Source organism: Scyliorhinus torazame, chromosome 19, assembly GCF_047496885.1.
Source record: "Scyliorhinus torazame isolate Kashiwa2021f chromosome 19, sScyTor2.1, whole genome shotgun sequence".
NCBI lineage: Eukaryota > Metazoa > Chordata > Chondrichthyes > Carcharhiniformes > Scyliorhinidae > Scyliorhinus > Scyliorhinus torazame.
In genome coordinates this window covers 124,937,599-124,951,902 of record NC_092725.1, presented here as the reverse complement: position 1 = coordinate 124,951,902, position 14,304 = coordinate 124,937,599, and the positions used below count along the sequence as shown (strand labels likewise).

The window sequence follows — 14,304 nt, the reverse complement described above, 5'->3', positions numbered from 1 at the left end:
AGCAGGCACAAATTGGCATAATTACTGGGATTACAGAGTCAAACAAATTCTCTTCCTACACGATGCCAGAGTGAAGTATAACTTAAACATATGTTGCTTGGGGGATAATATTGTACAGCTATTTATGGGATAATAAAAATATTACATTTTCAAATACATCTTGTAAACTTTGCATTGTAAATTCTGAGCCTCCATGTAGAATGGGAATTGCCGATGTAAACTTATCGAGTGATTATTGAAACCTCCTGCCAGTAATGGCACTATGATACCTCATTGATACATGTTCCCAGGGCGGCACGGTGGTGCAGTGGTTAGCACTGCTGCTTCAGAGCGCTGAGGACCCGGGTTCAATCCCGGCCCCGGGTCACTGTACATGTGGAGTTTGCACATTCTCCCCCTGTTTGTGTCAGTCCCATCCCCACAACCCAAAAAGATGTGCAGATAGGTGGATTGGCCATGCCAAACTGCCACTAAATTGGAAAAAAATAATTGGGCACTCTTAATTTAAAAAAGAAATACATGTTCCCATTCTTCAGACTTTATTGAAGAAAAGCTTCCATGCTCCATTCAATTTTGCATCCCTGCTTCCCAAATTGCAGTTTTCCAACTAGCAGTAAGTAAAATCAAAAAGGAGTAATTTTAAAAACTAAGGACTATGAGTTTAATATGGGTGTTGAAATATGTTTGCGTGTCATGGTCCAATTATCTGCTTTTCTCTAACCTAGCTTCATCTGAATACTACACTTAATTGCGACTCACTATGCGTAATCCTATAAGAGATGTAGCATTATTCATAATCAGTCTTTCACTTTAACACCATTGCTGCATCAAAAATATATTGAATTGAAACTTCTGCTTCTGTTTGTTTTTATTTCAAGAAGCTGAAAGGCCTCAACTGCTAGAAGTTTCAAATATTTCAGCAACAGCATTTACTTTATTCTGGAGAGCGCCTGTTGGATATGTGGGTTATTATAAAGTGGATCTCATTCCTGACCAAGGCTTTGTTATTGTCACAGACCAGGGAGATGGCAACTTCAAGGTATGACCTTCACGATGACCTTTATAATGGCCTTGTCCTCAGAGTGATTGTCACATTGTAGAAAAAGACAAAAAGATTAATAAATTAGAGTACGAGATAAAGATAACTAGAAATATAGAGAAGGATAGTAAGAGTTTCTATAAATAATTAAATAAGAAAAGAGTTAACAAAGTTGCCGTTGATCCCTTGTAAAGTGCTTCTGGTGGAAACTAGGGAGATGGTGATTAAATTGAACAGGTGTTTTGCATCAGTCTTCACTCTAGAGGACACAAGTAAGATCTCAGAAATAGCTGTAAATCAGGAAATGGAAGGGAGCTCGGAGCTCGGATAAATTGTGTGCAGGGAAGTGGTATTGAGCTTGGTGCTGTGGGCTGTCAAATCCCCGGGTCCAGATGGACTTCATCCTAAAGTCTTGAAGGAAGTGGCTAGTGATAAAATTGTTGCATTTGTTTTAATTTTCTGAATTCTCTAGATTCAGGGAAGGTTTTATTAAATTATAAAATAGCAAATGTAACTCCTTTATTCAAAAACAGAGAGAGACAGAAATAGGCAAATTCCAGGCCAGTTAGCCTAATATCTAGTACAGGGAAAATGTTGAAATCTATTATTAAAGATGTTATAGCAGGGCACTTGGAAAAAGACAATCAGGCAGAGTCAACATGGTTTTGTGAAAAGGAAACCATGTGCTGGATTCTCCGGACCCCCAGCTGGGTGTTTCTCGGCAGCGCGCCGTTCACTGGCGGTGGGATTCTCTATTCCCACCACTTGTCAATGGGGTTTCCCATTGAAGACACCCCACTCCGCCGGGGAATCCGCTATCGGATCGCCATTTTGAGCGGCCAGCCACTCACTCTACCCCCGCACCGCAAAACAGCCCCCCACCCCCAGATTGGCTGATGCCCCCTATGCCCCCAAGTACGGGGGTGACTAAATTCCCCATCCCCCACCAGCGCCTCCCTTAAAAGAGAGACCCCCCCAAGGGCCCCCTTAACATGGAGACTCCCCAGCGGCCCCCTGAATAGGGAGACCCCCCCTAGGCTCGCTATGAATAGGGACATCCCCCCGGGACCCTTTAATAGGTAGACCCCCCCTCCACTGGGACCCCCTGAACTAGCAGGCCCCCCCACCCCCCAGCAGGGACCCCATGAATGGGGTGCCCCCCAGGGACCACCTTAATAGGGAGCCCCACTCAGGGACCCCCTGAATAGGTAGACCCAATCACAAAGTGCATTCTAATCACTCAAGCGTATGATTGCAGTGCACTTATGGCCATTTGATGGGGTTGATGTTTGTAAAAATTGGGGCTTCAGCACTTAGAGTCACTCATCTATGAAGCGAGGTGAATTAATCAAGGCTGCAGCTGCTTTGTGGAAGCTGCCAATCACAGATCATTACTAGAAATGAATAAATGACTTGCAGCTAATGGATCTGAGGGATTGAAACACAGGTCACAGCTGTTCTCCTTCCAGGAATAGACACATGGAGCTTCCAGCTAAGTGTTAGAACTGTAATTTCTTTCACTGCCCCTGTCTGGACTGCTCTCTAGCTTTCAGGCAGGGGGTGTCTTTTCTGGGGCGGCTGGGGGGGGGGGAGAGTTCTGTGGATGGTCCCTTTAGTTAGGGGGTCCCTATTGGGGGTTCCTTTAGTGAGAGGGTCTCTACGGGGGTCCCGTTAGTTAGATGATCTCCGTGGGGAGGGGGGGGGAGAGTTCCTTCTGTTGGGGCGTTCCGGCGGGGGCGGGGGGGGGGGGGGGGGGGAGGGGGAGTCTCCCTATTCATGGGTTCCTTGGGGGGGGTCTCCCTTTTAAGGAGTCACTGGGAGGGTGTGTTTCCTCTTGGGGGTCCCTGGTGGAGGAGTTCTCCTTATTAAAGAAGTCACTTGGGGTGTTCTCCCAGTTTGAGGGGTCTCAGGGTAGGAGGGGTGTGAAGGGAGTCTTGTAGAGGAGAGGGTGGGCAGGTAGTTATTGTGTGGGGGAGGGGGGGGAGATGGTGGCCCCCGGACAGACTTTGGGAGCAACTACCTTAGGGAGTTACTCCCTTGGACCACGGCGAGGACCACCATGTCAGGCTCACGTTTAGTGAGGCCCAAAGTAATCCCGCCATGTGATTCCCAGCCCAGGAGATTAGGACGCCAGAGAGCCAGATATTGGGGTGTCGGGCCCGCTAAATGGATGAAAATAGGTCATTAAAAACCTATTTACATTTATTTACATCGTCCCGCTGACATGTGAACTAGTGGCGGGTTGGAACATCGCATTCGGATCAGCACCTGCTGACACCCGGCCCCAATCCTGATTTTTGGATTTTCCGTCCCATCATGAAACGCACTTCGAGTGTCCTGGGATAGAGAATTTACCCCAATCTTCCTCTTGAGGGAGAATCTAGAACTAGGGGTCACTTCATAAAAATGAGTCACTCATTTGAGACAGAGATGAGGAGAATTTCTTTCTCTCAGAGTGTCGTGAGTGATGCTCGATCAATAACTCCAGAAGCGAGATTGGATGACAATTGAAGGCTTTATTGGACTAGATGATTCCCCCAGCAGCGCAGGTACAGAATGCAGCTGCTAGGGAGTCACAGGCTCTTATACTCCGCCTTACTGGGCGGAGCCAGCAGGCAGGCTTCACCAATGATATTGCTGTCTCCGGTACCTCCCACACCAATGGTCTTACAGCATCAACCTGGGTACCGTAATACCCCTAAATCCGACTACCACATTCACCCCCTGTTAAAAAAAAGAGTCCGGCGGGGAGGATGGTCTCACGTTATACAGTGGTAGAGGTGGAGGTTATGGTGGGACCGGTACACATTCATATAGTGTTTTGCCTCGTTACATGTCGCAACTATTTACAGTATTTATTTACATTCAAAATGAAGCAGTTAGTAGGTCGGGGGTCCTGGTTGCCATCTGCGATCGTCGCAGTTTCGGCGGTGATGCAGGCGCTGGATTGGGCATCCGTGGCTCCATGAGCGTGGCTTCGGCTTCTTCGGCAGCTTCATCACCCCTAGATAGGACCAGTGGGAGAACCGATCCACCTGGGAAGGGGGCGGCTGTGGGGTGCGCCGGTGGGAGGGAGGGTGGGGTTGGTGGTGGGGGTGTGGGTGGGGACCCAGCGGGCGGCAGGTCCCATAGGGAGACCGTATCCTGTCGGCCGTCGGGGTACGCCACGTACGCGTATTGAGGGTTAGCATGAAGGAGGTGGACCCTCTCGACCAATGGGTCTGACTTGTGCGCCCGCACGTGTTTGCGGAGTAGGATGAGTCCAGGAGCTGCCAGCCAGGTTGGGAGCGAGGTCTCGGAGGAGGACTTCCTAGGGAAGACAAGGAGACGTTCGTGAGGTATCTGGTTGGTCGTGGTACATAGCAGTGATCGGATGGAGTGGAGAGCATCCGGGAGGACCTCCTGCCAGTGGGAGACTGGGAGATTCCTGGACCGTAGGGTCAGTAGGACGGTCTTCCAGACCGTTCCGTTCTCCCTCTCTACCTGTCCGTTTCCCCGGGGGGTTGTAACTGGTCGTCCTGCTCAAGGCAATGCCCTTGCTGAGCAGGAATTGACGCAGTTCGTCGCTCATAAAGGAGGATCCCCTATCGCTGTGTATGTAGGCGGGGAAACCGAACAGTGTAAAGATTCTGTGGAGGGCTTTTATGACGGTGGCTGCGGTCATGTCTGGGCAGGGGATGGCGAATGGGAACCGGGAGTATCGTCAATCACGTTCAGGAAGTACGTGTTGTGGTCGGTGGAGGGGAGGGGCCCTTTGAAGTCCGTACTGAGGCGTTCAAAGGGACGGGAAGCCTTTATCAGGTGCACTGTCTCTGGCCTGTAGAAGTGCGGCTTGCACTCCGTGCAGATTTGGCAGTCCCTGGTGATGGTCCTGACCTCCTCGATGGAGTAGGGCAGGTTGCGGGTCTTAATGAAATGGAAGAATCGAGTGACCCCCGGGTGGCAGAGGTCCTTGTGGAGGGCCCGGAGTCGGTCCACTTGTGCGTTGGCACATGTGCCGCGGGATAGGGCATCAGGATCCTCGATTTTCTGACCAACAGACCACAATCAGTAAGAATGAACAACAACACCTCCTCCACAATAGTCCTCAACACCGGGGCACCGCAAGGCTGCGTACTTAGCCCCCTACTCTACCCCCTGTACACACACGACTGCGTGGCAAAACTTGGTTCTAACTCCATCGAAAAGTTTGCTGATGATACGACCATAGTGGGCCGGATCTCGAATAACGACGAGTCAGAATACAGGCGGGAGATAGAGAACCTAGTGGAGTGGTGCAGCGACAACAATCTCTCCCTCAATGCCAACAAAACTAAAGAGCTGGTCATTGACTTCAGGAAGCAAAGTACTGGACACACCCCTGTCAGCATCAACGGGGCCGAGTTGGAGATGGTTAGCAGTTTCAAATTCCTAGAGGTGCATATCTCCAAAAATCTGTCCTGGTCCACCCACGTCGACGCTACCACCAAGAAAGCAAACAGCGCCTATACTTCCTCAGGAAACTAAGGAAATTCTGCATGTCCACATTAACCCTTACCAACTTTTACAGATGCACCATAGAAAGCATCCTATCGGGCTGTATCACAGCCTGGTATGGCAATTGCTCGACCCAGGACCACAAGAAACTTCAGAGAGTCATGAACACCGCCCAGTCCATCACACGAACCTGCCTCCCATCCATTGATTCCATCTACACCTCCCGCTGCCTGGGGAAAGCGGGCAGTATAATCAAAGATCCCTCCCACCCGGCTAACTCACTCTTCCAACTTCTTCCATCGGGCAGGAGATACAGAAGTCTGAGAACACGCACGAACAGACTCAAAAACAGCTTCTTCCCCACTGTCACCAAACTCCTAAATGACCCTCTTATGGACTGACCTCATTAACACTACACCCTGTATGCTTCATCCTATGCCGGTGTTATGTAGTTACATTGTATATGTTGTGTTGCCCTATTACGTATTTTCTTTTATTCCCTTTTCTTCCCATGTACTTAGATCTGTTGAGCTGCTCGCAGAAAAATACTTTTCACTGTACCTCGGTACACGTGACAATAAACAAATCCAATCCAATCCAAACCAATCCAGGAGGCTCGTTTAGCTTCCCGGAACGATACAAGATCTCATAGTTGCAGGTGGAGAGCTCGATCCTCCACCGTAAGATCTTATCGTTCTTTATCTTGCCCCGCTGTGCATTATCGAACATGAAAGCAACCAACCGTTGGTCAGTGAGGAGAGTGAATCTCCTGCCGGCCAGGTAATGCCTCCAGTGCCGCACAGCTTCTACTATGGCCTGGGCCTCCTTTTCAATTGAGGAATGGCGGATTTCTGAAGCATGGAGGGTGCGTGAGAAGAAGGCAACAGGCCTGCCCACTTGGTTGAGGGTGGCCGCCAGAGCTACGTCGGACGCATCGCTCTCGACTTGGAAGGAAAGGGTTTCATCAATTGCGTGCATAGTGGCCTTTGCAATGTCCGCTTTGATACGGCTGAAGACCTGGCGGGCCTCTGCCGTCAGGGGAAAAAACGTGGATTGAATTAGTGGACGGGCCTTGTCCGCAGAGTTGGGGACCCACTGGACATAATATGAAAAAAATCCCAGGCAGCATTTCAGGGCCTTGGAGCAGTGGGGGAGGGGAAACTCCATGAGGGGGCGCATGCGTTCGGGATCTGGGCCTATAACTCCATCATGCACTACGTAGCCGAGGATGGCTAGACGGTCGGTGCTGAACACGCATTTGTCCTTGTTGTCGGTTAGATTAAGGATTTTTGCGGTATGGAGGAATTTCATGGTCCTGCTGGTCGTGGCCGCAGATGGTGACGTTATCGAGGTACGGAAACGTGGCCTGCAAACCGTACTGGTCAACCATTCGGTCCATCTCCCATTGGAAGACCGAGACTCCATTTGTGACACCGAAGGGGACCCTTAGAAAGTGGTAGAGCCGCCCATCTATCCCTAGGAGCGTGGCAGCGCAGAGGTGAGGGAGGACGTAGAGCAGTCCAAAGATGTGCAGGTTAGGTAGATTGGCCATGATAAATTGCCCTTAGTGTCCAAAATTGCCCTTAGTGTTGGGTGGGGTTGCTGGGTTCTGGGGATAGGGTGGAGGTGTTGACCTTGGGTAGGGTGCTCTTTCCAAGAGCCGGTGCAGACTCGATGGGCCGAATGGCCTCCTTCTGCACTGTAAATTCTATGATTAATACCTATGATTAATCTGCTTCGAATGCAGTGTATTTGCGGTCGCTAGGGCGGATGGGGAGCTGGTGGTAGGCGGATTTTAGATCCACTATGGAAAAGACCTTGGATTGTGCAATCTGATTGACCAGGTCAGATATGCGGGGGAGAGGGTATGCGTTGAGCTGCGTATACCTGTCGATGGTCTGACTATAATCGATGACCATCCTATGCTTCTCCCCGATCTTTACAACCACTACTTGAGCTCTCCAGGGACGGTTGCTAGCCTCAATAATACCTTCCTTCAGGGTACCGTAATACCCCTAATACCGACTACCACAGAGTCTCTGGAACTCTCTTCATTTAAAGGCGGTGGAAGCAGAGCCTTTGAATATTTTTAAGGAATAGCTAGATAGATTCTTAGTTGACAAGGGGGTGAAAGGTTCTTGAGGGTAGGCAGGAATGCGGGGTTGAGGTAAGAATCAGGCTCTAAGTGCCAAGACGTCTACTCCTGCTCTGAAGTTGTATGTTTGCCTCGCGTGTTTGACTGTTCACCCATTGGTGGAGTTAGAACTGCTTCAGTAGCGATGAAAATAAGGCCTTATTTTGATCTTTCGATTTTGTTGCTTCTGATAAAACTGGTAAGATGTTTCCAGAGATTTACCTGACATACAATCATCTCCTAGAGATTCATGAATAGTGTAAAGCAGGCAGTGTGGTGATATTCTGCACAATAACCTTAGTTACGCACCTGCCTGACAGGCTACTTAAATATTTAATTATGTGACTCGTATTACTATCCGATCGGCAGAGTACAGCTGAATTAGTCTGGCTGAGGTGATAAGTAACTGCAGTAATGACGGTATTTTGCATTTTATCTTTCACTGCATTCATATTTGGAGCTACGCGGATAGAGGTATTCTGGTTTTCTATTTCTAAAATAAACTGTTTCATATTCTGTAAGTTTGATTATGGTTATTTTACGCTAGTTAGTTAAATGTCTATTGGAAACTGAGAGCTATTGTATATAGTAAGTAGTTTCAAAGTAAATGAAAATTGACCTAATAAACTTCGATTCAGCAGGCAAAGAATGTATCCAAAAAATGCTTAATAAGTATTTTTTGCTCAACAGAAATTTCATATCAAATAGTAACCTGTATTTTGTCTTTGTACTGTACCAGGCTGATGTTTCTGATGCTACCCCAGGTATACAGTACACCATCACGGTCTCCTCAGTTTCTTCATCGTTTAGCAAGTCTGTCAGCAGATCATTTACAACAAATGAAACGAGTAAGTAGACTTGGTATGTCTAATAACCTGAGCCCAATGCAACAAATACAAACCCCCTGAAATCTCCAGTAAAGGTTTTCTCCCACAGTCCAAAGATGTGCAGGTTAGGTGGATTGGCCACGCTAAATTGACACTTGGTGTCCAAAACATTACGTGGGGTTAATGGGTTTTGGGAATAGGGTGAGAGCAGGTGCCTAGATAGGATGCTCCTACAGACGTGATGGGCGAAAAGGCCTCCTTCTGCACTGTCGGAATTCTATGACATTCAAGAGCTGCAATTGCCTAACTTGTCAGAATGCAATGCAGAACCTCTATCCAGATACACAGGACAGCTTCTGCCATAACCAAAAAGTATGAGGGCTTCAAATCAATTTAAAAATATTTTGGACAAGAATTAAGAAATGACATCCTTATGAACTTTGTAAACATTCATAAATATTAAGTGATTATAAATTCCAGACAAAAACAGGTTTTAATACCAACAGTCACCAATTTGCTCTGTTTATGAAAGTTATCACTTTTATACCAAATTATATCAAAGTTAACTACTCTCTTCTATTCCTTGATTAGGATATCTCAATATTATTACAAAAGAATAGATAGTTCATTCAAACCACTCAGAATAACGTTTTGGAAAACAGCTCTTGATTGGAGATTTCAGTAGGCTATCCCAAAAATGAAATAAATAACTGATAGTACTTGATTTTAAAAAAAGAATATAAAACGTTAATGAAAATTGCTGAAGCATTTTTTTTATCGTAAGAAGAAAACGTTAGTTGGCCACATAAGACATAGACATAAGGCGGACAAAATTAAATGTTGAAACGTGTTTAGTTTCATTGTTTGCTTGGTTTATCAGCTATATTCAGTGTCCATAAATGTTTCCATTCCTGTTTCTACATTCATCACAGTTAGTAATTTAGCACTACTAGCATATCAGCATTATATTCATGGAAAACCATATTTTCTTTTCAAGACAACTTTATCTCTGGTGGTGGTGTGTTAGAGTTCACTCAGGGAGTCCGGCTGCAACATACTTTTCAATGTATGTTGCAGTCTGGAGCTATGGATGGTGATGGTGGAGTCTCCAACATTCTTTCCATCGCATGGCTGACCAGAATCTCTCCTGTTCTTACCGCCTGTCATTGATGTGCATCAGAAGGATTTACAGGTTGATAGTCAGCCCGTTTGGCCATGTCAAGTCCTTTGATGGGACTCAAGCTCAGAACCTCTGGCCAGGGTACTACTCAAAGTGCGACAAGACCTCATGACTTTTGCCGAAATTCCCCTGCCATTCCTGCTGACAATGACACTGCCCCCTCCCTCCCGCCTCCTCAGATTCCTGGTTGGCAAACAACGGGAAAAAACGTTGACAGTGGCGAGATCCTGCTGGCTAACTGGCTGGCCGTCTCCACCGCCACATAACAGGCCGGGCTGGGGATAGAAAATCCCGCCCTTTAATTTTAGAAAGGAATAAATAATAAAATATAGTTTTAATTTCCTTTATGAGAAAGGATACTGTAGATTTTGATTTTGATTTTGGGAAGTGAGTTGGTCCACTGCGCATTCTGCCAGTCACTTTGAGAGCCGAGCTTCACTGAAATCTGGAAGCAGAGTGGTTTATTTCAGGGCTCCAAACTGGAGGCCCTCTTCATCACCTGTGGAACTACACTGTGCAATCTTCGACCAGTTCACACCTAAAATGACAGGCAGGGTCCTATTTGCATCAGAAGGTCCCATTTTCCATATTGAAGCAGCTATAGCTTGAATTAGGAGGATGGCACCTTGAAGAAGGACCCTGCCCTATTGCTGGCATTTTGCGGATTGTGAGGCTGCCGTTGCTATTTTGAGACCATTACCACACCATTAATGCCAAACGCTAAAAACTGATTCGGACGAGTGGGGTCTAAAGTGATTCTAAAATTCTAGCATTTGTATGATATTATATAATATTTGTGGGAGGTGCAAAAAACGCAAGATGGAATTTAATGGCCCCGGCCCTTGTAGGATGGAGCCATAAAATGCGACAAACCGATCAAAGGTCCATTGACTTCGGAGGGACGACAAAATCCCGCCAGCAGGTGAGGCTGTAAAAATCTGCCCCCTGTGACCTTTTTTGACAATCCCACATCCTATTTAGGTATTTTGTTGCAATAGTCACAGGATTAATTAATTAACTGTCTGTCCTATTTTAAGAATATGTCGCAATTTCAGTTTTGTGCCTTCTGTTAAAATGTTGTATTCTGTTGGACACTGTTTCACAGCTTTAGGTGTCATCTTGTATTTTGCCAATTCCCTTCCCATTATAGGTGAGTCTAGACTGTAAAGCTTCGCAGCTTTTTCAATGATCTTCCTCTGGATTGTTCTCCTTTGTTTAGACATTTACCTTAAAATAAAGTGGGTTGCTGGAAAATAATTTTCCGCTAAACATCCCTAAAGTTAGATATCAAGAAACCTCTGTGTGGTCTGAACCTTCTGGCCGTTCCCTCTGGCTCAGTCTTCTGATCGCACCGACGACGAACCCCTGCTGCGGGGTGCGTACAATGGGAAACCCCCGTTGACAGTGGCCGGGCCAGAAGATCCCACTACCGGTCAATGGCGGACTGCCTCTGCCGCCACGAAACACACGGCGGGGCCAGTTGGAAAATCCCGCCCGACATGTGCCCCTTGCTCCAAGATGCAATGCATTGTAGAGAACCTGGGCGGGATTCTCCCCTACCTGGCGGGGCGGGGGGTTCCGGCATAATGGAGTGGTGGGAACCACTCCGGCGTCGGGCCGCCCCCAAAGGTGCTCCGCACCTTTAGGGGCCAAGCCCTCACCTTGAGGGGCTAGGCCCGCGCCGGAGTGGTTTCCGCTCCGCCGGCTGGCGGGAAAGGCCTTTGGCACCACGCCAGCCTGCGCCGAAAGGACTTCGCCGGGCGGCGCATGCGCGGGAGCGTCAGCGGCTGCTGACGTCATCCCCACGCATGCGCAGGGGAGGGGGTCTCTTCCGCCTCCGCCATAGTGAAGACCATGGCAAAGGCGGAAGAAAAGGTGTGGGCCCCGATCGCGGGCCAGACCACGACCAACCCCCCCCCGGGCCAGATCGCCCTGCGCCCCGCCCAGGACCCTGGTGCCCGCCCGCGCCGCCTTGTCCCGCCGTTCACAAGGTGGTTCAATCCATGCCGGCTGGAGAGGGTTGACAGCGGCGGGACTTTGGCCCATTGCGGGCCGGAGAATCGCCGGGGGTGGGCCCGCCGACTGGCGCGATTCCCGCCGACCGGCGCGATTCCCACCGACCGGCGCGGCGTGATTCCCGCCCCCGCCGAATCTCTAGTGGCGGAGAATTCGGGACACGGCGGGGGCGGGATTCACCCCAGCCCCCGGCCATTCTCCGACCCGGTGGGGGTTGAAGAATCGCGCCCCCCGTCTCTGATAGCATCAGAGAAAATAGCCTTGAACATAGGAACATAGGAATTAGGAGCAGAAGGAGGAAATTCAGCCCTTTGAGCCTGCTCCACCATTCAATCAGATGGCTGATCTCTTCCAGGTCTCAAATCCATCTCCCTGCCTGTTCCGCCATTTCCCTTTAACCCGTTTTAAAATCAGAAATGTATCTATCTCAAGCATTTTGACCCAGTAGCGATGGAGACATGCAGAAGCCATGTCCTAGGAAGACTTGAACATTTCCACCATTCCTGCCAAGCATCTCCGGAGTCATTGTTCATTTGGTTCTAATACTTTGCAGATATTCGTCTTTTCATGACAGGGCCCCTGAATTCGTCATTTGACTGATAAATGGTCATGGTCTGACACCTCCTAAACCTCTTCTTAATAGCATTAAGCTCTATCGGGGCAGCACGGTAGCATTGTGGATAGCACAATTGCTTCACAGCTCCAGGGTCCCAGGTTCGATTCCGGCTTGGGTCACTGTCTGTGCGGAGTCTGCACATCTTCTCCATGTATGCGTGGGTTTCCTCCGGGTGCTCCGGTTTCCTCCCACAGTCCAAAGATGTGCATGTTAGGTGGATTGACCATGATAAATTTCCCTTAGTGTCCAAAATTGCCCTTAGTGTTGGGTGGGGTTACTGGGTTATGGGGATAGGATGGAGGTGTTGATCTTGGGTAGGGTGCTCTTTCCAAGGTGCAGACTCGATGGGCCGAATGGCCTCTGCCTGTAAATTCTATGATAATCTAAATAGCACATCCTCTGACTTCTTTGTTAATTATGAATCACCCACTCAGTTCTTCTTATAGATTGTCTGTATCATTGCAAGTTAATCTACCTGGATCATAGGTTGGAGGCTTTGCATTGGTCCCATCCTCAGTTTGGATCAGGTTTATTGCTTCCGGCTTCTGTGGACATAAGTGACAGAAAGGACCAGACTTTTACTCAGTTGGACAGTTTCAGGAGTCGTTTAAAAATGACAGGTGGAGCTTAATTCCGTGATTCCTGCCCTCATTCATATTTCTGGCAATTTCCGTCTGCGCTGGATAAAGGTAGACCAACCTGCCAACAAGCAGCTCTCTCATCCTTGCGATGTTTCTCAGGTCATTCCCCTTCTGTAAGGATACATGGTTCCCTGCACCTCACAGGTATCAAGAGCCAGGGGGAACTCCAGTGCCAAGTAAGGAACCAAAAGAAAAATCACCTGTTCCTGTAATTCTTTCATTGACAGCCTTTGAAATACAAAAAAAAGCTATTTCAGGGTTAACAGTTTTATGCTGTATTGTAAGTCAGGTGGGTTTTACTGCAGTGATTGGTTATAGGACTCTGTCCTGTAAAGGTACGTTAATCTGTATTGTATGAGTGTTGAGATGTATTAAGAGTATTTTTCCCGTTTGAAAAAGTGTAGTTGTAACAAAACCTGAAGAAATCAGTGCTTGAGAATTCAATGTGTCATGACCTGAAGTGATTTAAATGTTCACAGCCCTTTAAAATGGACATGAAATTGCTGTGCAGCTTTCCCATCGAAGAAAAGTAAAAATCTGATCGTCAAAGAAGGTTACTGGGGGTAGATTTTTACAACTGCTCCTGGAATATATTTATTGGCAGGCCATTTGCTGGAGCTTAAAAAAACCATAGCCTTCTGTTTTTGCAATTTCAGTAGGCTTCATTGTTTGTTTGTTTTTAAAAAATATATTTATTAAAGTTTTTTAACACAATTTTTCACCCTTACAAACAATAACCCCCCCCCCCCTTGTGACAAAATAACAAGAAATCGCACAGAGCAAGATATATACATGGTAAGAACAATATGTTACATAGCTTTGTACACTGGCCCTCTCCCGGACGTGCCAGTTTCCCAAATCCTTCATGTTTTCTCTTGCTCATCCAACCCCCCTAGGTTGCTGCTGCTGCTGACCGACCTTCCTCTAACGCTCCGCGAGATAGTCTAGGAACGGTTGCCACCGCCTGTAGAACCCCTGCGCAGACCCTCTCAAGGCAAACTTAATCCTCTCCAGCTTTATGAACCCAGCCATGTCGTTTATCCAGGCCTCCACGCTGGGGGGGCTTCGTCTCCTTCCACATTAGCAAGATCCTTCGCCGGGCTACTAGGGACGCAAAGGCCAGAATGCCGGCCTCTTTCGCCTCCTGCACTCCCGGCTCGTCCACTACTCCAAATATTGCTAGCCCCCAGCTTGGCTTGACCCGGACTTTCACCACCTGAGATATTGCTCCCGCCACTCCTCTCCAGAACCCCTCCAGTGCCGGGCATGACCAAAACATATGGACATGGTTCGCCGGACTCCCTGAACACCTTCCACATCTGTCCTCTACCCCAAAGAACCTACTCAACCTCTCCCCCGTCAAGTGCGCTCTGTG

The 14,304-nt window shown here is 48.1% G+C and overlaps 1 protein-coding gene across 1 annotated transcript in view; it reads left to right on the top strand.

Annotated features, from left to right (window-relative positions):
* ptprq (protein tyrosine phosphatase receptor type Q) overlaps window positions 1-14,304 on the top strand; it is a 304,885-nt gene that overhangs the window by 74,445 nt on the left and 216,136 nt on the right. Inside the window, exons 18-19 of the mRNA XM_072485165.1 lie at window positions 879-1,039; window positions 8,389-8,497. Of these exons, the coding sequence (XP_072341266.1) occupies window positions 879-1,039; window positions 8,389-8,497 (270 nt within the window). The remainder of the gene's footprint in view (window positions 1-878; window positions 1,040-8,388; window positions 8,498-14,304) is intronic.